Source organism: Syngnathus acus, chromosome 3, assembly GCF_901709675.1.
Source record: "Syngnathus acus chromosome 3, fSynAcu1.2, whole genome shotgun sequence".
Classification (NCBI taxonomy): Eukaryota; Metazoa; Chordata; class Actinopteri; order Syngnathiformes; family Syngnathidae; genus Syngnathus; species Syngnathus acus.
In genome coordinates, this window is record NC_051089.1 from 9,860,124 (window position 1) to 9,888,115 (window position 27,992).

Sequence of the window (27,992 nt, forward strand, 5' to 3'; positions counted from 1 at the left end):
CTCATCAAATTGGTTCTTTTTCACAGTTTTTCCCTTTGTTAGTTGTTGGCCCTAGGAGTGACTCAAACACAAGGAGTTGATGTCTCTGCTTATTGGTCACTGCATCGTGTAAATGTAAAAACTGAACGTCAATAACAGCAAGAGGCCTATATATATATATATATATATATATATATATATATATATATATGCAGTAATAGGGAGTACAAAAAAAGCAAAAGAGCACAAGAACAAAAATATTCACGATATATTGCAAAATGATGTGCCAGGACGAGCTTCAAGCATGCGAAACGTATGGAAAGCCGTAAAAGTTTAGTCCATATGCTTGATATCCCACTTAAGGTACTAGTATGCCTGCTTCTCATCATGAGTGGAACAACATTGGCATACTACTAGGACAACGACGTGTTTCTATGAGCTGAAACTGTGCACTACAGTAGTTAACATCTGTGTGCTAATAGTACCACTAGTGAAGTGATGGATGTCCACTAGTAGAGTTTGTCATGTAGTGCACAGGTTCACTTAAATGGTAATATGAAGTTTACCTACTGGTATGCAAAAGTTATTTTTTTTAGTAAAAGACAAAGAGCTCTTGAATGTACTAGTACACCCTTTGTGGTCACTAGTCAAACAGTTCAGGCACTAGTAGAATGAGTGTCTCAGCTCTAAGATTTTTTCCCCCACACAGCTAGCACCCCTTTTGACCTACCAGTAGACAAATAAACTTTAGTAGTAAAGTACTGTATTGCACAAGTAACAAGGGCATGGGTATGCACTGGTAACCTTGTGGGCCCTACTAGTAGCACAAAAATGCCAAGTAGTTGCTTTTCCTCACTAGAAACATTAATCATACTAGTATCCATAATACAGAAGGTGCTCATTTTCGAGTGACATTTTATTATGGGCAGCCTAATAGACAATCCACTAACTAAATTACTACTACTGCAATGGAAGATGCGAAGTAGTAGAATTTTCTATCTTCACTAATGGTACAACTAGTTGTCAACGAGTGCACAGTTTTACCTCACAAACAACGTGGAGTTGTGATACTAGTCTACAGGAATGGCAGACAATAGTGGGAACTAAACTATTGTGCTGCACTAGGTTCAACGAGAAGGCATGTCATACTAGTAATTACTACTTACCCTACTATGTTCTACTAGTACATGAACTCGAAGCTGGATTTAAAGAATGTGAACTAAATGCTTTCCATACGGGCACTACGAAGAAGGGACTTAACCAGGACGGTGACGTCTCAGGTGGATTTCAAGCAACGGCAACATTTTTGAAGGCGCTAACAATGTATATGAACCTTAAGAAAAAAAAATATATCGCATATGAAGGACATTTTAAACCGAAATGTTCCAGTGAGCTGAAATGTTGTAAAGTTGTGACTTAGACGAGAACCTGGATTGAGCCGCCACAGCAAATGAGTACTTATAGGTACAGCTCAATAAATTTGATTATCATAGGAAAGTTGATTTATTTCAGTAGTTCAATTCAAAGGGGAAACGATTCAATAGGAAGCCAGAACTTGAGCCTTGGGAGGCAGACAAAATAATCATTAGTCCACTCTACTACCTTCTATAAACAATAATTATCAAAATTCCATCGGTAACTCTATGTACAGTAATACCGTTGACATGTTTCAGGTTTTGAATGGAACTGCTGAAGTTGATCAAGTTTCCAGCTCTACTCCAATGGATTGTAATGAGTTGAAAATACTGTGAGAGGTAACATATACTGAGAACCAGCAGCAGAGATGTAAGGAGGAAGTAGAAAAGGTTGTGTGGTGGTTAGTGTTGCAAAATTTCTGCAAAGTTGGAAACCTTCCATGGGAATTGACCCGCAACAAAAATGGACACCCTGCCATTGAAATATTAAAAGTACTTTTCTAACTAAAACCTCACGGTAGTTCAACACACTTGGCATCGAGGTGCCAGCAGATGGAGCCAGAGCAATATTTTTTATTTAGACATGGATGTGGCCTGAGCACAAAAATGATGGCTGGGTTTTTGTGCGGATAATGGAAGATGAGTTCCAACCCCCCTAATAAAACTCCATGAAAACTGAAAACCAAATTGTGCATACATACGTGCATACAACTACCTCAAGGCATCGCTGCATGTATGCCCTCCATTCCCAGTTTATTCTGATAAAATCCCGTTAATTCCCATGGAAAGTTTCCAATTTGGTACATCTCCAAAATTCCCAATTTTTAAATTCCCAGAAAAATTTATTGAAAAATTTCCACCCCTTTGCTGCCCTGGTGGAGTGTCATGAAGAGAAGCAAGGTTGCTCAAGGATGCGTTTTGGTCCCGTTAAGTGGAGGCAGTAGAAAAAGAATCGTCATTCAGTCAAGGGGGGAAGGGGTGAGGTAGAATGTCTCCAGGAAGCGGAACTGGACTGGAAAGTGGACCAGTGAGGAGGGCAGAGGGGTCCCCCGATCCCCGCTCCCACCGCTGAGGGGTCCATGTGCAAAACAATCTGTCTATTTTTGAGAAGTACAACAAACAGGTTCAATCTCTTTACAACATGCTTGAAGGTAGTCGTCCATACCACATGGAAAATTCGCATCAATTGAAATAAAATAGAGCAGGGGTGTCCAAACCGCAGCCTAGGGCCACCTGGGGCCCACCGTCCATCCGTTGGTTGCCAACATTATACTACTGACTTTCGAAATATCCTGTAGACTGAATTCAGACACTTGTTTCCAAATATATTTAACATGCAAAGACTGAGAACTGTGTTGTACTGAACTGTCGAGTTATAACTTTAGACTGGTTTGTGCCATTTTAGTTGAGTGGGCCCTGTCTTATTATATTCTGCATGAGTGGTAAATTGAAGTAAATCGTTTGTATCGCTAATTGTTTTGGATTTTTCATTATTAGTGGTTTTTATTTTGTTAGATTTTCTTTTTTAAGTTTAGTTGGAAGGCCATGTATGAAATTAACAGAAGGATACAAACGACATATTTGTTGTGATTTTAGCTAGTTTTATGAATATAAATTTTAGTTAAATTCTTTGTTCCTTTTTTTTTTAGAAACACTTATTTATAGGAATGTGTACATTGGCTTGATTTATAACAATTTTAAATGCCAATTTTAAAAACTTGGAGATTTTATTGAATCATTAAACTTTGGAAGAATTGCTAACAGCAGTCCTCTTAAATTCAGACATTCACGTTTCACTTTAAAGGGACTTTGACGGTGAAGAATGTCAACGTGGCCACTTTTCTGTATGCGGCACTTGGATAAAAGGTTTGGACACCCCTTATTTAGAATGTTTGTCAGAGCCGCGGTCCTCTTAGGGCAGCTTCATGAAGAGTCCATTGCCCATGGAAGGGACGGGCACGGGGCAGGGGAACTGAAAGAGGTTCATGTCGGCCGTGAGCGCGGCCATGGCGGCTGGGTCGTGCTCGATCTGCGTCCTGAGCGTGGGGTCGATCTTCTCCAGCCGCCGCTTGATCCTCTTGGCCTCGCGCTCGCGGATGAGCCGGGCCTGCCGCTTCTCGGGCGTCTCGTTGGCCCTCTTAAGGCGCATGGCGTCACGGTCCCGCTGCAGGCGCCGTGCCCGCTGATCCTCCGACTCCTGCATCCTCTGCATGCGCTTGGCCTCGCGGTCGCGCAGACGCCGCAGCTCGCGTTCCTCGTCTGTCTCGCAAGCGCGCTTGTTCTTTTTGGCCGTGCGCTCACGCTCCAGCCGGTGCAGGCGGGACTCCAGAGGCTCGTTCTTGCGGCGCAGGGCCCATTTGCGCATGGGGGACTGGGACTCCACTAGCTGCTGGTAGGCCACGCAACTGTTGCACACCAGGAGCACGCCGGCCGGATACACAGGCATCGGACTCAGGATGTCCGGAATGGGAGGAAGACCTGAGGAGGAGGAGGTGAGGGCATCTGGGATGGACGCCAGCGACGGTCCTTCGGACAGCAGACTGTCGGGCAAGGAGGGAAACGAGGGCCCTTGGCTTGAGGGGCCTTGACATGGGCCGGACATGTGACACGTTCGATGGCCTTGACAGAGGCTGCTGCTGGGTTCATGGACTTGACATGACTGGGGACCTTGACAGGAACTGGGGCTGGGTCCAGGTCCATGACAGGAATGAGAGCCAGGTCCCGGACTGGACATGGGAGTACTGGAAAGCGAGTGGGTAAGGGGACAAGTATCACTTCCGCCGGAGGCATCCAGCCTGGTCATGTCCAGAACATCCTTGAGCTTCTCCCTGAAATAAAATACCAGCAGAGAAAGCCAAGATTAAAGAAGACACCGCCCGGACACACACACACAATTTAAAATCACACTTTGACTTTTCTTCTCCTGACACCAAATCAACCTCTGAGTTCAAGTTCACACTCCTACACCGAATACAGTTCCCAAAATTAAAACAATTAATTTGCAAGTAACACCTGTTGAAGTTGTCGGTGTCTGTGAAGTGCGCGCCACACACGGCGCAGTTGGAGAGACGGTCTTCCGAGTGAATGAGAAGATGCCGTCCGAGCGAGCCAGGTGAACTCAGTGCTCTCCCACAGACGGGACACACGTAGCTCTTGCTGCTGCTCATCAGGCTTGTGTGCTGCTTAGCAAAAGATTCACATAAATATGATCACTTTAAAAACACAAAAAACATTAAATACTTGTCATGTAAATTATATGTAACGTAAACATCAGTCTGTCCATTCAAATGATGCAAATATCAGTTCTATTGGTGTTTACATTTCATGGTGGAGCTTCACGTACGTAGCTTCATCTTTGAGTGACAAGCCTGAGCTTAGCTCACCTGGTAGACATGGGAGATGAGCTTCTCTGGGCTGCTAAAGTCCAGCGTGCACAGAGGACATACAAAGTTGCCGTTGTGGTCGGAGCCTTCCTCATTCTCCTGCCGAAAAGCAGGCGCCTTTCAAATATATATTGTACATACACAATGCACATTCCTAACAGTTCATTCTGCAAACATGTTAAGACCCTAGCAAAAATAGGTCAAATTGTGGGGTGGCCCACTGTCCGTTTCGCCCACTTCCTGAAGCCTTTCTGCCGAGGCAGTTTAATGACATGTTAAATGTGCAAGTGAGCCGCTGTGACTCAATCATTGAGACACGGTGCAGTGGGGCATCTTAGACATGACTCACCCTGATGCTGAAATAGAGAACATTTGCTAAGCAATAGGAGCTGCTTCGGCCTTTCACTTGTCTTTTAAGGGGAACTGAACGCTGGCGCTTTTGTTAGAATATTTTGTATGTACCCCCACTAGTCTGAAAACTATCTTTTGATTAATATTGTGTTGAAATGATAAGAAATTAAACAGATGAGATCCATTTTCCTGCATTTGAGTGTGCCGTCATTTTGGCCAATATTGCCATCTGCTGTCAAACTAAATTAACAGCACAATTGCCCCCCCCGACTTTCATTGCGTTGGTAAGTCATGCTGTCCACATTTTTCACATCATGAGACCAAGATGACACCTAAAAATCGTGTCCGTTGCGAGGCTTATACAGGATGGAATAGCGAGACAAGTGACTGCCAGGCTGAAGATTACTGGGAGAATCACAGAAAAGCATACAAGGGTGTCTGTGGAAATCTGTTGTGAATTGTGTCCTTCACCTTCTTGATAGAAAAGCAGAGAGTTGTGCAAAAAGAAAGAAACATTGAATAGTTGGACAGAGTAGAAAATGTTCATGATGATGTAGACGGACTGGTAGGCGTCTGCATTACGAAATCTGACAATTGTTTTCATTAAAGATGGGAGAGTGATCTATCGGGCAGTCATGAAGGATGCAGATATTAACCACCGATACTTAAAGCAAAAAAAAAAAATCTGACTGAAGGCCTTCCTCGCCAGCAGTTGGTCCACTGCACCCAGTTGACACATAATGCGCATCAGAAAAATAAAAAGGTCTCAGCTGAGAATTATGTCATTGTGCTCACTGAAATTTGATGTATGCGCCCCCTCGTGGAGATGAAGGGGGAAGTGCCACCCCCCCCATTAAGTGATTGTGTTACATCCCTCATCCCTCACCTCTTTGACTCCTGCTCCTTGCAGGCGGCACGGCGCCCTCTTGCCAGTCATGTGGTCGTCGGTCGAGGCGTTGGACGAGGAGTCTGGGTCGCTTTCGCTGTCTTCTATGGAGGCAAACACAGCCCTATCAATACAGACGGGACAACAGAGCACAGGGCAGGGCTTACTCTCACTAACACCCTCTCAGTGCAATCAATGTTGCCGCGTCCCTCCGCCGTCCTAACCTGTGGCGCTCTCGTGTCCGATCACTTCCTGCGAGTTGCTGCCGCAGCACTCATTGTCTTCGGTGAACTCGTCCCTGCCGTCCATGTTGATAGTGTGCTGAAATCCCGTGATGCCGGAAGTGTGGAATGGCCCTGGAGGGGAAATAGTGGGATATGATTCTCAGGTGTGCCCTACATAGAGTGCTAGATATGGTTTTCTTGTCAAGATAAAAACAGAGCACAGACAAAAACCAACAACAATGAAGTGACTCGTGATAAAAATGAGTTTAAGACTCCGCTTAATATAAACTGATAAATAGTCATAAAATGGTTTATAGTGGGAGGCAATTGAACAGGGGTGTGTAGACTTTTTACATGCACTATAATAATCCATATTGCAGTTTAGTAACAAATTAATGACAGGGATGGCCATGCGACTAGATTTAGCTGGAGCTTAACAAAGCAAAAATGTATTAGGCAACAAAACAATGACACAAGGCTCTTCATCTCCATAGCAACGGAGAATCAGCCTTTAGTGCCTTATTTACCATAAGAAGTCATTAATTTTTCAACACTTGTGCATGCTCCAGCGGTCCCCTGAAAAACAGGAGCTCGTGCGAGTCTCTCCTCTGAGAACACTTGTTTGATTATCAATGCTTGCGAACAAAAACTAGACACCTCCCAAAAATCTCTGTAACCACCTAGTTAATCATCATCAAACAGAGCTTTGGAATGCATAGGAGGAGCAAAACAAGGCAGACCAGGCCGCTTTCCCATCAGCCGTCCTGCGCTGGGACATAATGAATGCGATGCCAGCCGAGCGCGCTGACATACGCGCACACTTCATTTGCATCCCAACCCCCCACCGCCGTTTCACACGCACATGCAGTTTGATACATGCCGCAGTCCCACAGGGGGAAGTAGGTTGCACTCTTTTTTTCTTTTTTTTCCTGGAGCTCGCCATCCTCCTTCTCTTCTCTCTCACTTCCACCCACACAGCCAACAGCCCGGCCGCCCTCGTGTGCAGCTCCTACTACTTCCATAGCTACACCGCCAGCTCAGAGTGGCAGGACCAAGCTTTGGCCACGTGAGACTTCCTTTTAGCTCCTTCACTTATGTTAGCACTCTTGACCCCTGCAAAACTGCACACAACATCCCTTCCCGGGAGATACCACTGTGGCATTCAGACCTTGAAAAGGAATCACGAATAATATTTGTTGATTAGGCTTCACGCGATCAAGATTTTGGAGCCGATCAGCGAGTTTAAAAAAGAAAAGCAATAACCGATCACCACCAACAGCAGCAGTTTGACACATTGGTGAATCATCATCTGCTTCAGTAAAAAATGACTGTTGATTTTTTGTTGTGTAATTAAATTTGACATATCAAAAGTACTCGAGGTATAGGCACTCAGTATCTGTGACTGGTATCGGTCCAATTTAGATTTTTCCTACAATTCCTAACCTTTTAAATGATAGTGAGAAGCTAGATTCAAAATTGTCATCTGTATGTCACGAGGAGGTTTGTTATTCTACTACTTGGGCACTGACCAAACAAAACTGACATGCGAATCCAGTTTGGGCACTTTTCCCATACAACCCCGTTTGTTTGCACTGCTGGAGTGCGTCCGAGTACTGAACTATGGACCGACCGGCACGACGAGCGAGTTTCACACAGCCTTGTGATTGATGTGTGGGAGATGCTCCCTCCCCCCGCTGTGAGTCTGTGTCTGTACATCTGTCTCTCCTCCCTCCCTCCCTCCCTCCCTCCATCAGTCTTTGCCACTGCGATGTTATCTGTGAGTGTCTGTGCGTCTGTATGCAGGAGGTGACGCAGTGTCTGACTGAATCCAGACAAAGAGACAAACTCATCAGCCAACAGACATGAGACGATGAAGAGGAGGAGCAGGGGGGAGATGGGATTGAGCAAAACATAGAGCATAGAATGCCAAAACTCAACTTTGTGTGCCAATCAATGAATACCCCCCCCCCCCTCTCTTCTCATTCTTCTTTCAGGCACCATCATAATGCTGACACAAAACATTGTCTGAACCTGCAGGAAATGCCGCATTAGGGTTCTGAACTGAATAGCGGGCCCGTGGACTTTGCTGCCGTGCATCAATGTTAATGCTTGAAGTTGACTAATTGCAAAGAAGACTTTCCACTTGCCCATCCGTCTGCTGCCGGTACCAGACCGCAACGCTCTGCGGGACAGCTTACAAAACGTCTTCATACGTCTGTGCGGGTAAAGCAGTTAGCTGCGGCCATCTTTTTCATCAAAATGTCTCACCTAATAATTCACAGACAGCAACTTTGTGCTACAACGTTCATTGATGCAGCAACTTTAACCTAAGAAAAAATAAATACACAAAAAAAACTTGAATGCTGCAAACAGACGGACACAAATCCTCCAGGCAAAAAGCAAAACTGACTTCAAACATCCATAAACGTAGTGAACTTTGGAACATATTTCAAACTCTATCAGAAAGTCTTTCTTTGTTGAATTACTTGTATAGACAAGACCAGTCATGATGTCACACCAGCTATTTTGGCTACACATGCTGAGGTCCAGGATTTACTATTCAAAGCTGGATCACTCGGCGGAAACATGACTATTTTACTATTCTGTTATCACACTCAACTCATTAGGGGTTAATCAATGCACAAAGACTGACTCGACATTTCAAACTAACAACTACTGATTATATTTGCGCTCCTGTCCTGAATCTAGGATGTCAGCTTGTTCTTTTGTGTCATGAAATCAATTTAACAAAAATATATACAAGTCTCTTAGCAAAGCCTAATTGTTTTTTTTTTTTAAGAGTCATTTCGAGCCCATTATTGTGTAGCTCTCAAAGCAGCAGCTGTGTGTGTTGCAAAATAGTGGAAATAAATGCTGTCAAATCAGCCTCCGGCAAGACGTTTTGCACGGGTAGGATGTTTTGGCAGAACATCGGCAGTCTCTCGAACCGAACACATCCATGGGAGTTGAGGGATGGGATTTACCCCATGTGATGATGAACGGCGGGGGAGATCCTGGACAGGGCAATTTATAAAATCCTTTGTAAACACATGTAGTAACATACAGTACAGTTTCACGTGGCTCCGTGTATTTCAATGGGTGACTATAGAAAGCTTGGGCATGCATCAGAGCTGCATGAAGCTCGCACCTCAGTCGTGAAATCAAAAGGCGACGTTAACTGTATTTCATTCTTCCTTTAGAAAGCACACCAGTCCGGGCATGTGCGGTGTCGGCGTTTTCAATTCTGTTGACAGTCACACAAACTGCCAAAGTAAGCGTACTGTAGTAATCACACAACAGACCTAGGTGCACTTGCACATCAATAGCTGAGATACCTACAGTCAACTTTGAAGGGGTTGGTCTGTTTTCGCCTGGACATATTATGGTCCAACCCCAGGGAATGAAGAAAAAAAGGATGAGGAATCCCCTCCGAACCCCCAGGACGCCCCCTCCCCACACCGGTCCAGGTGGAAAATGTGTGCCTCCACTAGAATCGTCGATTCAAAGAGGCAAAAAATATATAGAATATGAATAAAAAAACGACTTCATGCGTCACGTTCCTGCGGTGGAGATAAAACCAAAAAGGTATTTCCAATGAACGGGTTCCATTTTTCAACGGGATCGACGGAGCAGCCCTGGAGCAGCTCTGGTGAAGAGCCGCTGACGGGCGCGTGCACGCCGCTGACGGGCGCGTGCTCAGTGCGGCAACGCTCGAGCTCAGCTGATCTGTTACGTACAGCCTGCCGCGGTGCATTGCGGGATACGCACAGCCAACGCGGAAGTGTTAGCCCTTAAGCTAGTCGTGCTAGCAACGAGCAAGTACAAATTTGCAGAAGATCCCCTTTCAGGAAACGCGTTCATTTTGGATGCAACAAAATTCGTTTCATTATTGAAAACTGTGAAAATGTATGTAATCGACTCTCATATCAAGCAACAGGTGCATTTTTAGGAAACAGTTGGAATTTAAAGAGAAGTATGACGATGACTATTAAGTGTTTACATTTTCAAGTGGTTGCTTCTGCAGCATTTTGTGGAAATCACAATATTCCATTACTGGTGAGCTACTTTTAGAATAGGCCACTACCATGTGCCCAAAGGCACCACTTTGGTGAAATTTGCATTCTAAGGATTGTTACTTTCACCAAATCTGATTTAGTGGATAATGAACATAAAATCTTTGTGGTGGAAGTTCTTGTGTTTTATGGGCCCTCAAATGATTTATACGCCCTTAACGACAAAGAGTGTACTAGTGCTCCGATATCAAGTGCAGGGATATCGAGGACATAGAATAAGTACTCAACCGATTTGCCATACACAACTATTAATCAATAATCGCTAGATTTTGGACGGATTTTCATGGATTGTTGGGATGGAACAGATACAAAATGTGCCGCGAGGTGGCGCTCTTCGCCTCCACACACCCAGTGCCATAACATTACACTAGTCGTCATCACTGAATGCCACGAGTAAAACGACCGCATCACAACATGGGGGATAGAAAAGTGATATTCTTCCGCTGGTGAGACAGGAGGGGGAGCTTAAACAGAAAGTAATCCACATCAACAAAAATGATATCATTAAAAAGTGCCATTCGTGTTGGAATAAGAGGCGCCTCATACATCCAGCACAGAGCAGACGGCTTAGGATAATGACTTTTTCAGTTCGATTTGCTTGTAAAAGCAACAAAATGATGTTAGCGAGCTGGCTAACACGCTAGCTCTTTATAATAACGATGCATTAGAACAGGCGTTAGACAACACCGCGCACGTTCTAAACCAATGCGGACCTATAGTACTGGCGGAACAAGTGCTTTACCCATGTTCTCCGGCGATCATCAGCGGATCAGGCGTGCGTCTTGGAATAGAACAATGCCAGGATTTAAACAAGTCCTCCGATGAAAGCTAACGCTACTGTACGCTGCTAAACTTGAGCAAACCTTTCTTGCTCCAAAACCTTTTGGGACATGTCAGTGTAACCCTCCGCCTGCAGTAGATGTGCTGAGGCTGGAGTAGCCACCATTTTGCATGTCGAGTGTGTTCCTCCCTCCATTGCTTATAGAGACGATTCCACTTACTTTCTGGCATCACCACGGCTGGTAAGTGCATTGCGAGTGAACCCCTGTCACTAGGCGTGCGGAAACAGTACTATATAATAGAAATAGTTGTTCGTTTTGTTGGTATTGACGTTGACAACTCAGTGTCGCGCTGCATAGGAAGTGCTCCTCAGTGCACCGGGCTTGTGTCTGTCAGAAGCTAAGTTAGGTAGGCTACACACAACCATTCATACTGCGCGACTACTAGCTACAATCGCCGTGACAGCACCGTAGATTCAATTCTATCTTACCCGGCTCATGCAATCATCACCCCATTTGGGTGTACACGCCGGTGATATTCATTGAAAGAAAACGGGGGTAGAAACGAGTGAGCAGGTAGCAGGCTAACAACGCCTTGAAAAAGGCCGCATCATATCCTGTGGACAGGTTCAGGTGTAATTTCCAAACACGATCACACATCCTCTTTACATCAGAATTGTTTTGGGACCCAAACATCGTGTAATTATCTAATGTCAGTCAAGGGGAAGGCAACTTATTCCCAGGGTGTTAACTTTAAATGCTATTGCTGTTAGCATGTTGCTAGCCGAAATGTGTAGGTGTCACTGGAAGCAACGTTGCAACATTAGCGAGCAGGGAAATGTAAAGCCTTGCTGTGGGTCTCTAACTTTTTGGACAAAATAATTAACATGTTTAAGTAACACACTAATGATCAACAGTTACATACAGTAGTTTAGTAGGCCCAAGTGCAAGTAAAATATTTGACTTATGAAGGTATATTTAATATTTGCAACACACTAAGAGAGGTTGTTAATATTTGGAGACATTATTTAACCACACAAGATGAGCATAATATTCCACCTTTCATTCAGTCGTATTCTCAGTTGCCGCACTCATCAGAACTAAACATTGTCAAAAAAATGTAAAAATAACTTCTCCACTGGTAAGAGACGAGGCACAGCAATTTCCATGTACGTTCCTTTTATCGTCAATATTTTTTTACAGTCAGCTAAAGGGAGAATTTGCAATTTGAATACTGTAAATAAGATTTGAATATAGCGTCACTTTACTAACCTCCCTCCACTTGTACTGAGTGCAAAACCTCTAAAAAGCTTATGCATAAGATTACCACGTTACTTCTGAACTGCAAACGTACCCTTTTTGTGTTTCTGACTGAAGCGTGGCAGGTTTCACTGTAGAGCGGGAGAGGTCGCAAAACTCGGCAGCCGCCTGCGTGGAGTTAACCATCCATTTTAAAGAGCACAATTTGCACTCAGCGAAAAAGTATTGTCATCCATGTTTACCTGAAAGTATTTCTACAAGGTACACGTCATGCTTGTGAAATGGTATCGATGTGTAATATCGGTGCAGTTTTATGAATAGTATTGGTGCAGACATTTAGATACATAGATGTTTGCACTGTCTACATTTGAGAAAGAATGAGAACTAAACTATGCTAAATTATTTTTTGAAACAAGTTTTACATCTTTTTTGCCCTCTGTGTGTACTCACAATAATGAATAATTCACCACAGCTTTCAAGAATGTGATTTTCAAAGGCTGTTTAATCTGTTGTTGATGCTTGTAGTACTGCAGGTTGACTTCTCCCAGTGGTAAACGGATGCTTTGGCAAGCTTGTTTGTCGGTGTCAGCGCCCTGAAAGAAAATCTCGCGCAACAAATCTCACGAGGGGGACAAAAGTGTTAGGAACATTTCACACTACATTTAACTATTCCCATATGAACGGCATATTTGGCGCCTCACCCCATTTAGGATTTTTCTTGATGATAAACTGCTTCTTATTACACCACTCATCGTATAGGTTTGAGTATTGTTTAACATTAAAGTCATTCAAATCACTTATGTATTTTTGTAAATGGTCAGAATTGGAACCGCCTTTGAGAACACACAAAATGCTGCCTCACTCATCCTGACTCTCACCACAGTGACATTCATTCCAACGACTAAGAGTATTGGGTATCAAAAGAATGTAAGATGTAAGAAAGCCGCCTTGTTCTGCATCCAGGAGGAATGTTTAATTAAAACAGGCTGCTCTTGATAGGGGCTGGATTTAGTGTTCAACACAGCAAGCGACTCCAGACCCCTTTTGAAAAGACTGCAGGTTCCATGGACGGTGTTGGATCACACGGCAGTTTGTTTTGTAGCAAGAGTTATTCCCCTCGACGCTGGATTTGACATTTTGTCGCAGCCTATTCTTAGCTTGTTTATGAACTGACAATTTGTGTCATGTTGCGATATATAGTTGTTTTATTTTTTTTACAGCAATGGTTTTAAAATCCTTGTGACAGTTGTTAAAAAGAAGTTCACAGACGGCTCTTTCACCCCTTGACCGCTTCAATACTTTTCCAACTATTGATGGTTGGCTATATTAAACTAGCTAACATCCATTTGTTGGCCATCTGTACAGATGCGCTGTTGTGGTGAACTTTATTAGGTGATGACTTAAGCAACTCATTATACCTGCCATCTGTGGTCAATTTTAAATGTTGTCATTGTAGGAACACTAAACGAATTGCAGCCAGGGACAAAGTATTTAACCACACAATGAGTGTGGGAAATCTTGTGAGAATTTTCTGGCACACCCTGTGGTGCACAAATCCATTTTGAAAACATTGGATTTGCTTACATTTGCTACAGAAGCTTAATTGTGTTTGGCAGTCTCCCAAGTGTACTAATTGGTGGTCATTATCAAGTGTAATAATAGTTTCTCGGTCCATAGTTCACCCTGTATTTTTTTTGTTTGGTTTTGTATTTGATTGGGTGTTAACGTTAAGAATCATGGGAGAATTTAAACACAAGGTGTGTTCCACATATAAATCCATCAACCTTTGCCCTGGGCATGAAGCCTGTTTGTTGTCAGACGTTTACCAAGGTTTGGGATTTTGCCTCATAATTCTCCTCGCAATGTCGAATGAAACATCCCCAAAATGGCTTCTATCAATTGGAAGCTCTTAAATCAGTTATTAGTCATACCATCAGCGGATGTTGTTGGACGTTCTATTTTGGACCTGGCGTTTTAGTTTGTCATGCTTGTTTGCCGCCTCTGTTGCAGAGAATGCCAGCTCCGATCAGATTGCGGGAGCTGATCCGGACGATCCGGACAGCGCGGACCCAGGCAGAGGAGCGTGAAATGATCCAGAAAGAGTGTGCCGCTATCCGCTCATCTTTCAGAGAGGAGGACAACACATATCGTTGCAGAAATGTGGCCAAGCTCCTTTATATGCACATGCTGGGCTACCCGGCGCACTTTGGGCAGGTAAGTTACCAACATCATTTGCAGAATATAATACTGATAGTCTCTCGGTAATATCACAATCAAAACTCTCCTTGTGTTTCATTTCCAGCTTGAGTGCCTGAAGCTGATCGCATCACAGAAGTTTACCGATAAGCGAATAGGTTATCTGGGAGCTATGCTGTTGTTGGACGAGAGGCAGGACGTGCATCTATTAATGACAAATTGCATTAAAAAGTAAGCTGGCAGCCCGAGCGTCAATGTGCCCATTAGTTATTCGGCTGGGAAATCCGTTTTTCTTCAAGGAAACGTGTTGTCTATGAGTGCCCCTAATCTTTCTGACCTGTCTCTTTGTTTAAACACAACCAAGATGCATATATTAAACAATGTAATTGTCCTCTGTTGATCCTCAGTGACTTGAATCACAGCACACAGTACGTCCAAGGGCTGGCCTTGTGCACTTTGGGCTGCATGGGCTCCTCAGAAATGTGCCGTGACCTAGCGGGAGAGGTGGAGAAGCTGCTCAAAACATCCAACTCTTACTTGCGGAAAAAGGTGAGCCGCATGTCAATGAACAAAGTGCTTCCTAGAATTCAAATGAATGTAGTCTCACGCACAAAACTTGCAATGACCCCTCCTTTTCGCTTTCCGTTATCTGTTCCCCTCCTTTGTTTTGTGTCTACAATGTTTGTTTTGCTGCCAGGCGGCGCTGTGTGCGGTTCACGTCATCAGAAAGGTTCCTGAACTCATGGAAATGTTCCTTCCAGCCACAAAAAACCTGCTGAGCGAGAAGAACCATGGTTAGTGCAAACGGTTTGTCAGGATGTGTTTAGTGCCTGCCCTTCACCACTGCGACACTCGTACTGTTCCCTAATTCTCTCGATGTGTCAGTTACAGGGCAAAGTAGAATTAAAGAGCACCAAAAAAAATAAAAAAGATACTGATTCGGTTGAGAAATTCGGATGACCAATATTGAGCATTCAGACTTTGTCTCGAATGCCTTACAGCTTTAGGTTGAATAAACTGTTAAAGTAGTTTCCTCTTCAAGTACCAGTGCTGTGCTGTCTGAAAATATTTTTAATAAGAGTGTTTAACACCAGCATATTTTGTGAATTCATCAGACAAAATGCTGAAATAATGACTCAAACAAATAATTATCATTTTATGTTTTTCATCTCACTATAACTCATAGCATGGTAAAACTACAGGTACCCGCAAGGGTCATAAAGTCGGCAAATTGGTGTTTTGGTTGAAATAAATTGTCATAGTAATCAACGTTTTGTCCATACACTTTTGACCTGCATTAATTAATCTGTCTCAGATCAGTGAATTATTTTTTTCATCATTTATTTCCTCAAAATGGTTCAGTTTAAACACGTGCGTCACTGCTCATTTCTTATGCAAAGTGAATGGGGGGGGGGAAGTGTGGTCTAAAGCGTAAGTACATGTTTGAAAGCTGATTCTGGAAGTTCAGAGACACTTTGGTTGTTTGGCCGCACACTTTCAAGCAGACAGAGAATTTGTGCAACATCAATGTGCACGTCATAACGTTCTTCTTGTCGCTTATTCGCAGAGTTACCATATGACACCCCAACTGCATAATTTGCATTGCTGTTTGACAATAATCGGTTGAAACATTTAGCGTGTCATTCTAAAGCGCCTGTGTAGAATATGAACCACTGCCTCGATTAGTTACTGCAGCGTCAGTCGCGCAATTTATTATAATAGCTGACCAAGTGTGGCGGCTGCTGGCTTTGCTAAACCTGCAAGATCATCTCCAACTAGCCAGCTAAAGTTTAGGTACCCTTCTTTCCAGCTGCATAAAACAACAGTGTACCCCCCCACAACTCCCTCACTGTAATAATTTCTCGTTTGTTTATCCCCCAGGTGTTCTCCATACATCTGTTGTCCTCCTAACTGAGATGTGTGAAAGAAGTCCTGACATGCTGTCTCACTTCAGAAAGGTACAAACAAACGCTGTCTTATTAGCTCATGATATTTACCTGAGCTAATATGATTAGTTGATGTTTTTCCCTCGTTAAAAGTGCACCAAACTGAGCTGCTTTAATGGAAAGGCTGCATGTGATGTAAGAGATGCTTGAGCTGCAACAAAAAAAATGGACAGAAGCTAAAGGTAGAGAAGATTTAGTGTTACTGCAGTCTCATACCACTCGGTGTAGAAATAAGTTGATGCCGTGGCGGCAAGCCAGGAGTAAAAACTTTGTCAAAGCCTGAGCATGTCCAAAGTTGGGAAGAATTTTGGTGATAAATTACAACAGCACTTCTATGATTGCCTACTCATGAAAACCATCTGTGTTAGCAAATTTAATATACCATTGTTAGGTCAAATGTATTGTAAGGTGGTGCCAAGCTTGGTTAACTCACCTGTTAAGGCCCTACCTTGAAAGACATACACACTCAAAGTCACAGATAGGACAATAGAATTAAAGAATGGTGACTGGAAGTGGACAAATATCTCTATCTCGCATGCATTTTATTTTATTTAAAAATGCTAAATATTTTGTTTCAGATTAACCAATGTGATTATATTATGAGTTGAATACCCCAATTTATAAATTTATGATAGCTGCAGCCCTAAAAGAACCGCCTGCGATAATGCCCCTGTTTTGTTCCACTTTCCGCAGACATTACATTTATGACTACCTCTGCTAATAGCAGCATTTAATGCCTGCATTTGTACTCTGCACTTTTCTAATGGATTTAGCCGAGTAAGATCATGTCATACTTAAAAGTGTCACACTCGATACCTCCCTTGTGTTCACATTTTCATCTCTCAGTTTAAGATTAAGTGAGCACTCGTAAGGGAAAGTTAATGGCAAAGCTCAGCGCCGTCAAAACATGCACATCCAGCTATTTTTAGGTAACGTGCAGAATAAAAATGTGTATGACGGCAGAAAAAAACGGGACGTCTGCACACTGGATTAACAGCTCCCAGCACTAAAATGACACGAAGCAATGATTCACCGGGCGAGCCATTAAAGCCAAGAGAGAGATTAATCCCGTGTGCCTATAGCCACTTCTCTAGCAAATAAAAGTGGCCATTGGCCAAGTGGAATTCTGGAAGACAATGCTAACACCTGGGATTTTGACCGAATTGTGCGTCGGTGTTTTATCTTTCTTTTGCTTTTTTTTGCTTGTACTCTATTTCACTTGCTGCTGTCGTCTCTTGATGCAGCAGAAAATATGCCTGAAGCGCCACCCCTCATGTTCATGATCTACTTATTTTGAGCTCTCTGAAAGTGAATGATTTTCCACTCCCTAACATCTACCTCATATTTTTTCTGTCATTTGTCCTTGTTACAATTCCTGCATTGTGTTAGAATGAGAAGGTAAGAGTGCATTCTGATTTCATAGCTGGTGCATGCTGTAATTAGTCTTCACTCTTCACAGTCACCTGAGATGTAACCAATCTGTCCTGTAATTCATGGTGCTTTTTTTTTTTTTTTCCCCCTTCCTCAAAATTGCTTTAATTTGGATTATCTTGTACGGTGGTCATTGCAATGTCAGTGTTATCGATAGTATCCGATGCGGTGGTTCATTTGTCAACTACATTTTTTTTAATCTGATTTGCTAAATACGCAACTCATTTGGTCACTGTTGAATGGGTCGATTCTCACGTGATCGCCACAGGTGTTATCACTCGGAACCAGTACTCGCAATCTTTGTCACAAGGGTTGTTTCCATGTACCGGGATTTACAAAGATAACCCGCCTTGTGTGTGTAGTCTGAAATTTAAAGACACAATGCTAATGTTAAGCTATGGCAAGAGATTTATCGCCATCCGCACAATTTCTGTAAAGTGTGTGTATCCGCTCAGCTTGGTTTTGACCAGAAACCACTGCACAAACCGTTGAATTAGTTTTCAAAAGTAGAGCGCTTGATTTTCTTGTGAGTTTGTAACAAAATCTAATTCTAAAATAATGTTTATTGTCACAAAATTCTCAGTGTAGTCATCCTGTTACATAAATGCATTCTTCTAACCAAATATTTCTCCACAAAAGACTTTATGACATATCAAGAGATTTTCATTTTGATTTGCTATGTTTTTACTTTTTAACTTGCTAACCCCTCCGTTTTGTTCTCGATAGTTGCTAATGATAATAATGACCCCATTTAAAATGTTATTTTTCCTAAGGATTGATGCAGAGTATTGGAATGTTTCAACATAATATTGTGTGACCACCTCTTTTCTCTTTTGATCTTGGTCTCTTTTACAGCTGGTTCCACAACTGGTGCGAATTCTGAAGAACCTAATAATGTCTGGATACTCGCCTGAGCATGATGTGTCGGGCATAAGCGATCCTTTTCTGCAGGTAAATCTCCTCAAACATCCGTTTGGACATCAAGCACACTACTTATGTGCAGCCCTGATTATAAATATGGTCAAGTATTATCGTAAAACACAATATTTCAATTTGTCACTCCATACCTAGAAATAAAAGTGTTGTTGCAAAAGCTAGTATGCATTTGGGGCAGAGACTCAACGCTTCGCTTTTTCATCCATTGGCACATGAAATTATAGCTATAGACAATGCGTACTTTGGCTTGGTAGTTGCGGCGGCTGGCCCACTCTCACTTATACCTGGAAATGTGTCTTTTGCCAAAATGATGCAACATGACATTTTTGATTATGGTAAATGTGATACTGTTCGCTTGCCGTGCGAAAGTCCAATCGAGTTTGGCAGCGTTGTTTGGTGTGCAGCAAGTCATAACAAAGTTAATTGCATTTCATGTCCGTTGACTGACCTTTTCTTAGGTGAGGATATTGAGACTACTGCGAATTCTAGGCAGGAGCGACGACGACTCCAGTGAAGCAATGAATGACATTCTTGCACAGGTTAGTTGGTCATTGCTTTAGAAGACAGTTTGTTTCTTCTCATAAACTCAGCTGTGACATTTCCTGCACAGTCTTTCGAGCAGCAGACACACATTTAAACTAGCACTTAGCAGCTGTGCACAGTTATTGTGTTCTATAATTAGGATCAAATAAAATTCTTAATAGCACAAGAAGGGGACTGATCACACAGGAAGAAATGCTGTATGATGATAAATAGAGTGATCCATCGTCTGAAAGACTGCTGATACTTTATACTATCTGACAGCATTCATTAGCTCGTTGTGTTAGACGCTTGTGTTCATCAGTCCGTACACCAAAATATCAATGATGTTAGAGTCACCAAAAATGAATACCTGACTACTTGGACCCTCACCAAATGAGGTTGAGTTTAACAACTATGTATTTGATTGTACTTGGGTTTAGGTTGCAACAAACACTGAGACAAGTAAAAACGTGGGCAATGCAATCTTGTACGAGACCGTGCTGACCATCATGGACATCAAGTCCGAAAGTGGACTGAGGGTGAGCAAATTCAATTTATCCCCATCTTTTAATTATTATGCCATTCTGACGTATAACGCTTTGTGTTACAGGTTTTGGCAATTAATATATTAGGTCGATTCCTCCTTAATAATGACAAAAATATAAGGTAATTCCTATTTTTACTTGTGTTTTCCTGTCCTCTTGATTGCAAACAAGCGGTACTCTAAAAATGCTAATTAAGTTGGATATTTACAAGTTTTCAAAGTATTCACCTGACACTTACATTAGGCCAAAACTGAAGAGGGGAGAGTGGAATTTAAAACATTAAGCAATGTATTTTAAAATTCACCCCTGCAGATATGTGGCATTGACATCCCTACTAAAGACGGTACAGACTGACCACAATGCAGTGCAGAGGCATCGGAGTACCATTGTGGATTGTTTAAAAGACCTTGACGTGTCCATCAAGAGGTGATTTTCAGTAGTTTGACACCGAGGACATTCACCCATTCACCTTTTTACGTAACTGTTTTGTTTCTGTCCTTGATCTGCTCCTCGCTACTGCTACTGCAGACGTGCAATGGAACTGAGCTTTGCCCTGGTGAACGGCAACAACATTAGAGGCATGATGAAAGAGCTGCTCTACTTCCTGGACTCGTGCGATCCAGAATTTAAAGCAGACTGTGCATCGGGAGTCTTTCTAGCAGCAGAAAAGTACGACATTGACGCACGTTGTCCACATCGCTTACTGTTCAATGACGACAGATATGCTGTGTGATGATTACAAGAGTGATCCATCGTCTGAATGAATGTTGATTCTTTGTATTATCTGACTGCATACGTCACTTTATCACCTTGTTGTATTGGGTGTCACAAACGTGACATTTCCTGAAATATAAATGAGGCCTTTGTGTTACAGGTATGCCCCTTCAAAAAGATGGCACATAGACACTATAATGAGAGTTCTGACCACAGTACGTTTCAGCATACACCGCACCCAGTGATGAAACTGTCCATTCAAAATGAGTTATTTCTACCGAAGAACTACTCGTGTTTTCATCAACATATCTGCTCGTTTTTTTGCAGGCAGGCAGTTATGTCCGCGACGACTCCGTGCCCAACCTTATTCAGCTCATCACAAACAGTGTTGAGATGCACGCATATACAGTACAGAGACTCTACAAAGCTCTTCTGGATGACATCTCACAGGTCAGAACTGGGAGCCGGCGTCAGATGTACCGCAATTCTTCTGCACTGGTTTTATAGAGAAGAAGAGATGGACTCTTGTTTCTGTCTGTGTAGCAACCTCTTGTCCAAGTGGCATCCTGGTGCATAGGAGAGTATGGGGACCTATTGGTTTCTGGTCAGTGTGAAGAAGAGGAGCCCATTCAGGTACATGTGGAAAAATCAAACCTTTAAATATATATATCTGAACACCAACGGTGCAGCAACATCTGTAGACGGATACGAGTATAATACTCAAAGGCATCTCTCTTTTGTAAATTATTGCTACAAAGAAGCTGTGAGAGAAGCTGAGTCATTAAAAATACATTAGCAGTTTCCGAAGGGTGGGGGAAGCCGGGAATTGCTTGCTGTATTTGATGACTCGTCACAGCCCTATGTGCAAAACGTTTGTCTATGCTTTAAATGTGCATGTTTCTAAACAAGGTGACTGAAGATGAAGTTCTGGATGTGCTGGAAGGGCTTCTAGTATCCAATCTGTCCACGCCTGTGACTCGAGGTTATTCTCTTACCGCCATCATGAAGCTGTCTACTCGCTTCAGCGGTGTCAAGTGAGTCATTGGATTTCCCACTACGTATAATGAGGCTGCTATGTAGTAGTGAACTCATTTGGAAAAACATGCACCCCTTCAATTTCCTGCCAACATTGAATTTTCTTGTAGCCGGATCAAGAAGGTGGTTTCGATATACGGCAGTAGCATTGACGTCGAGCTGCAACAGAGAGCAGTGGAGTACAACGCACTTTTCAAGAAATACGACCACATGAGGTGAAGTGGCAGCTAAACCAAAAGACCTAATACAAATAAAATGGACCATTCAGTAAGATTGCTCCTTTCTGTAGTGTTGCTGTTTGGTTCATCCTCCACTGCTTGTTATCCCCCTCAGGCCAGCTCTCCTCGAGCGAATGCCCATTATGGAGAAAACAGCTACTAATGGCCCCACCGAGATTGTGCAGACCAACGGAGAGACGGAACCCTCTGTTGGCGACTCAAAACATCCACCCCTTGTCAGTCAGCCAGCCAACCAGGTGAGCGAACCCACCCGCAGATGGAATACATCATTTTGGAGTGAAGCACATGTAAATACTGAAGAGGATGACGCACTTGGCACTTATTCCTCGCAGGCAAATGATTTATTAGACCTGCTGGGTGGTAATGATGTGGTGCCAGTCATCCATACCGCAGTGCCACCCAAACCTACGTCGTCGGGAGGAGAGCTGCTGGACCTGCTGGGTGACATCTCGCTAAGTGGTAGGGTACTCCAAATCTACCATATGTGGTTTTATTTCAAACTAGAAAAACATGTTACTCAAAATTGGATTAATTTCAGTATACTGTAGGATAGAATCCTGTACGTGATCTACTTTTTGTTCATCTCCATCGTCAACATTATACTGACTCCGTTAATTCGTAGAGGCTACGTACACCGTTCCAAATTGTTATGCATGTAGGGTTTTAATTAACCTTAAGAAAAATATTCTGTGAAATATTGTTCGTGCAAATTATTTTTCACGATATCGATCTGAAACAGGTTTGCTAGTTTATTTCCCAGCTGAGCCAATTTCTAGGGAAATTACTTCCACCTTATTAATCACCTCACCGTTTTCATACAGTCTGGGGAAAAGAAGGCTCTTTTTTCTGATTAAAAACCGTGAACTAGTCCTGTCTTGCGACAGGAATAAAAACACTGGCCATCTAAAGTTGTGGTTGTAGTTGTTAAAAGGCTGCAATGTCAGCAATGTCGCGGAGTGAGGTTTTGTCTTTGAGAATCCATTTTTTAATTGGTAATGGCGCATCAAACTGTGGTGTGACCTTCCCTTCCCAAGGCGCTCCAGCCCCTGCTCCGGCTCCCTCTGTTCCTACCTCCCAACCTCCTTTTCTCCTGGATGGCCTTTCCTCCCAGCCCCTCTTTAATGACATTGCAGCTGCAGGTGAGACTCCCATTCTCCCTTTACCCTCCACAGCGCATTCGAGTGGCTCATTTCCAAACACCTGCCCGCTCTCAAATCTTCCCGCAGGTATTCCTCCTATGACGGCCTACAACAAGAACGGCCTGAAAATAGAATTCACCTTTGAGAGAGCAAACCCCAACCCCAACGTCGCCATCATCACCATCCACGCTTCCAACTCCACAGAGGCAGACATGACAGACTTTGTTTTTCAGGCTGCAGTACCAAAGGTAAAGGGGCGGGCACCAAATCTGCCAACATCGTTAATTGTTTGTACAGGAACACGCTTGTTCTCCATTCTTTTTTCTTGGTTCTTGTTTGGTGGGCTCATTTTGACTGGCGGGATCAGTGCAGGGTCTTTCTTACACGTGTTGGGTTTTTTTTTGTCAGACATTCCAGCTGCAGCTTCTGTCCCCCAGCAGTAATGTCGTCCAAGCGCTCAACCAGGGAACCGTCACACAAATCATCAGAGTCCTCAACCCACAGAAAGTTAGTATGCGCTAGTCTGAGTCATGGTGTTTTTAAATTGTCTACACACCCAGTGTTTTTTAAAAAAATGCCAAGACAAATCATCTTTTCCACCATTAATGGCTCTCGTGGACCGGAGCTGGACATGCCTGTTCTAATTTTGAGTTGGAGGGGAAAACAAAACCATGCTTTACCGAGGAATGTTGTGTGCGCCAAACAACTTTTTTGTAATCATAGCCAACCATTAAGACAATTTAGTAGTGGGACTTGAAGGTTTTTCTTTTTAAGATAAGGCTTTTGTTTTGCCACCCTCTCCTGGTCTAGCCCAGGTTATGAAGAAAACACGAGAGTGTTGTCTATACTCAGCAGCGGGTACTTACTTGAATCCTGGTGTTTGCGCAAGGGTGTGTAGACTTTTTATATCCACTGTATTTAACTACTCTTCCAATTCTAGCAACAGCTGAGAATGAGGATCAAGCTGACGTACAACCACAAAGGCTCTCCGGTGCAAGACCTGGCTGAAGTCAATAACTTCCCCCCTCAGTCGTGGCAGTGATGAGTTGCTTCTTTTGCTCCTAAAACCCCCTCTGACGGGGACTATGATTTTTTTTAATTTTTTTTCACCTTGACCTTCCTCCTCCCGCTTTCTTCCAACGGACTCCCCCTCAGTGACATCACTAAACGCACAGCAGAGCGTCTTTAACAAAGGAAAAACCAGTTGAGATGAAGAGCCGTTCGATAAGCGGGATGATCTGTCCGTGAGCTATCTGTTTTCTTTCTTTACTGGTGTCATCATCTCTTGTTAGCCATGCCACTTTGTTCCCCCCCCCCCCCCCCCCTCACATGAACATTGTACTAAATATAACATTAACTCACTTGATAAAATGAATATTTATGATTGCGCTGAGCCTATAAAGCCCTAATAATGCAATCTTCAGATAATTCACTTTTGTGACCTTTCTCAGTTGAAAATGCCGTTGCGTTTCATCACTGTCCGGTGGAGTCCTCGCACATCTAAAATTACTACTGTTAAGGAAATACAAACAAAAGGGCCATTTTGCTTGTTGCATCATTCAAGTTGGCATTTTAACTCCCATTGTGCATCAACACAACCCAAAACAGGCTTACTCAAATCATGTGTCAAGTTTGGGATATCAAAACACATCCGGACTTTGAATCCCAATTCGACATAATGCGCACAAGCTCCCACAGAGTTGGAAGGAGGGCTTAGATAGTTAGTGTGCAAGCTATTCAATAGATTTGTGCTGAACCTATTTTCAACACTTAATAAATTGTTTAAAAATCTGAGAAAAATAAAACAATGCAATTGGTACATGCCATTATTGGAGTTTCTCCCGAGAGCGACGATATTCTTGCAAGGTAGACTATCCGGGCAGTGTGGAAAAATATATTCACATTTTGAGATGGTTATAATCGTGATGCGTAAATCACAATTTCTAATTATAATTTTTTTTCCCCCTGTGTGGCTCTAATGCAGTAAGCTGGTTAGTGAGATGCGTTTGTTTTACCCAGTTGAGCTTCTCACCTCGCACAAACTTCTGTAAATGAAGCCTGTTCTGAATGTAGTTACATGCACTGAATGCTGTTCTCCCCCATCTCCTTATTTCTCCTCCATCGATGATACGGCCATCACATCGGCACTATTTCTGTGAAAATATGTTTGATTTCTTTCAGTAAATCGACTTGATTATTTATGCCTGATATCAAAGTGACGTGCCTTTCTGACTTGACGAGAAAAGTTTTGCTAGTGAGGGAAGTGATTGTGATGGATTTGAACTGCTAGAATCATCTTTCACCTTATTCAAAGCGCATTTGGTTTTCACTCTGGAGAGCTTTACCGGACCTCCACAATCACGCAAATGCTCACAATCTAATCCCAATTGTCCTGAGAGTGAAAATGTTGCTGCGCTTCATTTTTTGCCTGATAGGCCCCAAACGAAGCAAATCGTAAAAAAATAAGGCAGCTAATAGATGTCACTTTTTTTTTTCCAAATGATGCCATCAAACGTTGTCATAAAATCTCATTTAATGTCCTGTCCCAGTTTTCAGATATGGATTTACCTAATTAATCGAGTGAGGACTTTTTTTAGTCGTGCGATTGATTTGGCGGCTCTGGTCTTCTCTGTCACGGGAGGCTACCGTTGATACCTCACAATCTTCTCTTTCTACTGACTCGGAGTGGTTGGCCTGCTTTTCGTCCCCGGTCGCAAGCGAGGGGCGCACAGCTGCATGAAAGCTGACGGCCGTTTGTACACGTGCGCCGTAACAAGTTAGCGACAAACAACCTTAGCGGGCCCACAATGCTTTGATATTCAATCACTATGCTTCACTATCTAACTCCTGTGACCAAAATCGGAGAGACTATTAGCTTTGGAAATATTTTTCAGCTACGATATGTGTATATGGAGGAAAATAATTTCACTTTTTTTCTGTTGTTGACAAATGCTATATTAGCTTGTTTTCTGTACATATTGAGGGCTTTTACAAAATTTTTGTCTCTTGTACTATCTTTCATCCTTTTTTTAGATACCATTTTCTAAACCAGTTCTTCACTATGTATATTGTCTAAATTAGTCAACCGTAGACTACATCAGGCTTCCCTGTATCACCACTCATCCATTGTAAAAGGTATAATATGATCTGCTACCTGTACATTGTATATAATTGTAAAACAAACAAAGGCTGATCCACTTAAATAAAAACCCACATGAAGACTTCAAAACGATTAGCTAGGACATCAAATTGTATGCATATATGTACAAAAGATTCTTAAACTGCAATCGATTGACGAGGATTCCTACATGGGTGTGGATGTGTCGTCTTTTTACAAAGATAACTACTGAGGCTAGTCGTCAGGGTTTGCTTTCAATGATCGAACGTACTACTGAGAAACGGAAACATTGCACAAGTAAGCTTTCGCAATGCACCCCCAGCTTGCTTCGTCTCACCTTTTCTGTCCGCCTTGTGTGTGCCGCTTTTTAAATGTCTTTCTTACATTTTTTTTAATGCAGGACTTTCCCGACACCTTTACTGTGGTGGCCCGAAATTCACCCCAATTCAAGACAATAATACAACTGCCTCCCCCCCATCCCCAATTGTTCCAGTACATGTATCCTCTCAAACAATTTTAAAGGAAAGCTGTTTGAGCATTTATTCAATATCCAGCCTAGTAAGCTCTGTTCTTATAGTTGGACATTTCAGAACACTTGTAGAATGAATGTTTTGTGCTACACTACTTGTAGGCATGTCACACACTAGTTGCAACAATGACATGAAATTGTATTTCTTGTGAGCAACCGAAAAACACTGGACAAAGATGCATTCTGTAATTGTTTTATCATGAGTGTAACTAGTGACATGATCAAAATGTACTTATTACAATCTAGTGCTTCACTGGCAGTACTAGTAGCATGCAGACGTCATACAGGGTACAGTTTTTCCTCACGAGTACTAATATACCAAAGTTGTCCAGCGATATCATTCAGGAGTGGGAAAAATTACTATTAAAACTTTTCTGCGAGATAGTCATTCATTTTGTGTATCCTAATCGATCCAGTAACTAGTGAGTAGTAGTGGCAGTACGTCAAAATGGATATCAAGGATATGGAATAAATACTCAAACGGCCTTCCCATTAATCTCGACTGAAAACTGCTTTACATCCCATTCGCCACAAGGGGGAGCTGCGCAACACTAGAATGCGGGTGGGAAGGAAAAGTTCAGTCCAGCTTGCTCACGTTTGTTTTGTGTTTTTGTTTGCTTGTGTTGTTTTTCGAGTAGTGCGTCTTCTATGCCCGTTGTTTTTAGTGATGCTCATCACTTTGGTAAATGAATCTAACACAAGTGCTTTGGACACACTTGAAGGAAGAAAAATTATTTGTGCAATCCGTGTGCGTGCTTGGTTTACCTGATTTTATTTGGTTGCACATTCTGAGTTTGCAAGCTGCATGTAAAAAAAAGTCATTTCTATTTGACCTACTCATTTTTGTTTTTGGGGTAGCTAATGCAAGGAACATTTGTGAATCTATCCCACCCAGTCATAGGTTACTCGTGTGTACAATAGGATTTTGTTCAGATAGCGGTCACATTAAGGATTAAAGAAATGAAGTGCACCCCTAGGCTCGTCATGACTGTAAAACAAAATTGATTTGTTGCAGCGGAATGAGCACCTCTATTTTTGTTTAGTTATTTTAACCCCGTCCAAACCCACCAAATTGGACGCGTTGAACTGAACCCTACAGTCCGCGGCTCGAAGGTGAGTGTGACTGTCAGACTGAAAGTATATGATATGATTGAAGATGACAAGTTGTAAACTATTAAATGGGATATTTTTAATTGATGATGTGTGTTCTTGTCATTTGGGTTGCAGAAAATGATAAAGCAAATAAAAAGTTAATACTGAAAATCTAGCTTGCTTTTTTTTGCGACATGGAG

At 42.6% G+C, this 27,992-nt stretch overlaps 2 protein-coding genes across 8 annotated transcripts; one reads left to right on the plus strand and one right to left on the minus strand.

Moving 5' to 3' along the window:
* Positions 1-2,102: 2,102 nt before the first annotated feature.
* On the minus strand, positions 2,103-11,191 carry LOC119120469 (zinc finger protein 821). Of its 5 annotated transcripts, none has more exons than XM_037247372.1 (6): positions 11,054-11,191; positions 6,239-6,370; positions 6,015-6,118; positions 4,778-4,876; positions 4,407-4,576; positions 2,103-4,222 (listed from the first exon to the last, which is right to left on the minus strand). In XM_037247372.1, the coding sequence occupies exons 1-6, from the start codon at positions 11,055-11,057 to the stop codon at positions 3,307-3,309; spliced, it is 1,425 nt and encodes a 474-aa protein (XP_037103267.1). In that variant the 5' UTR covers positions 11,058-11,191; the 3' UTR covers positions 2,103-3,306. The 5 variants fall into 5 exon arrangements, with proteins under 5 accessions (XP_037103267.1, XP_037103266.1, XP_037103264.1 ...); XM_037247371.1 differs by lacking the exon at positions 11,054-11,191 and adding an exon at positions 9,578-9,961 and having other exon boundaries at positions 6,015-6,115; XM_037247369.1 differs by lacking the exon at positions 11,054-11,191 and adding an exon at positions 9,578-9,949.
* ap1g1 (adaptor related protein complex 1 subunit gamma 1) lies at positions 11,184-27,893 on the plus strand. Of its 3 annotated transcripts, none has more exons than XM_037247362.1 (24): positions 11,184-11,333; positions 14,361-14,564; positions 14,653-14,777; positions 14,954-15,095; positions 15,244-15,340; positions 16,428-16,504; positions 17,882-17,890; positions 18,779-18,874; positions 19,318-19,398; positions 19,822-19,920; positions 19,992-20,047; positions 20,239-20,352; positions 20,455-20,595; positions 20,801-20,855; positions 20,968-21,090; positions 21,184-21,273; positions 21,550-21,674; positions 21,786-21,890; positions 22,009-22,150; positions 22,247-22,373; positions 22,949-23,053; positions 23,141-23,301; positions 23,462-23,560; positions 23,994-27,893. In XM_037247362.1, exons 2-24 carry the CDS (start codon positions 14,364-14,366, stop codon positions 24,093-24,095), a joined length of 2,472 nt encoding a protein of 823 aa, XP_037103257.1. In that variant the 5' UTR covers positions 11,184-11,333; positions 14,361-14,363; the 3' UTR covers positions 24,096-27,893. The 3 variants fall into 3 exon arrangements, with proteins under 3 accessions (XP_037103257.1, XP_037103258.1, XP_037103259.1); XM_037247363.1 differs by having other exon boundaries at positions 24,000-27,893; XM_037247364.1 differs by lacking the exon at positions 17,882-17,890.
* Positions 27,894-27,992: the final 99 nt, after the last annotated feature.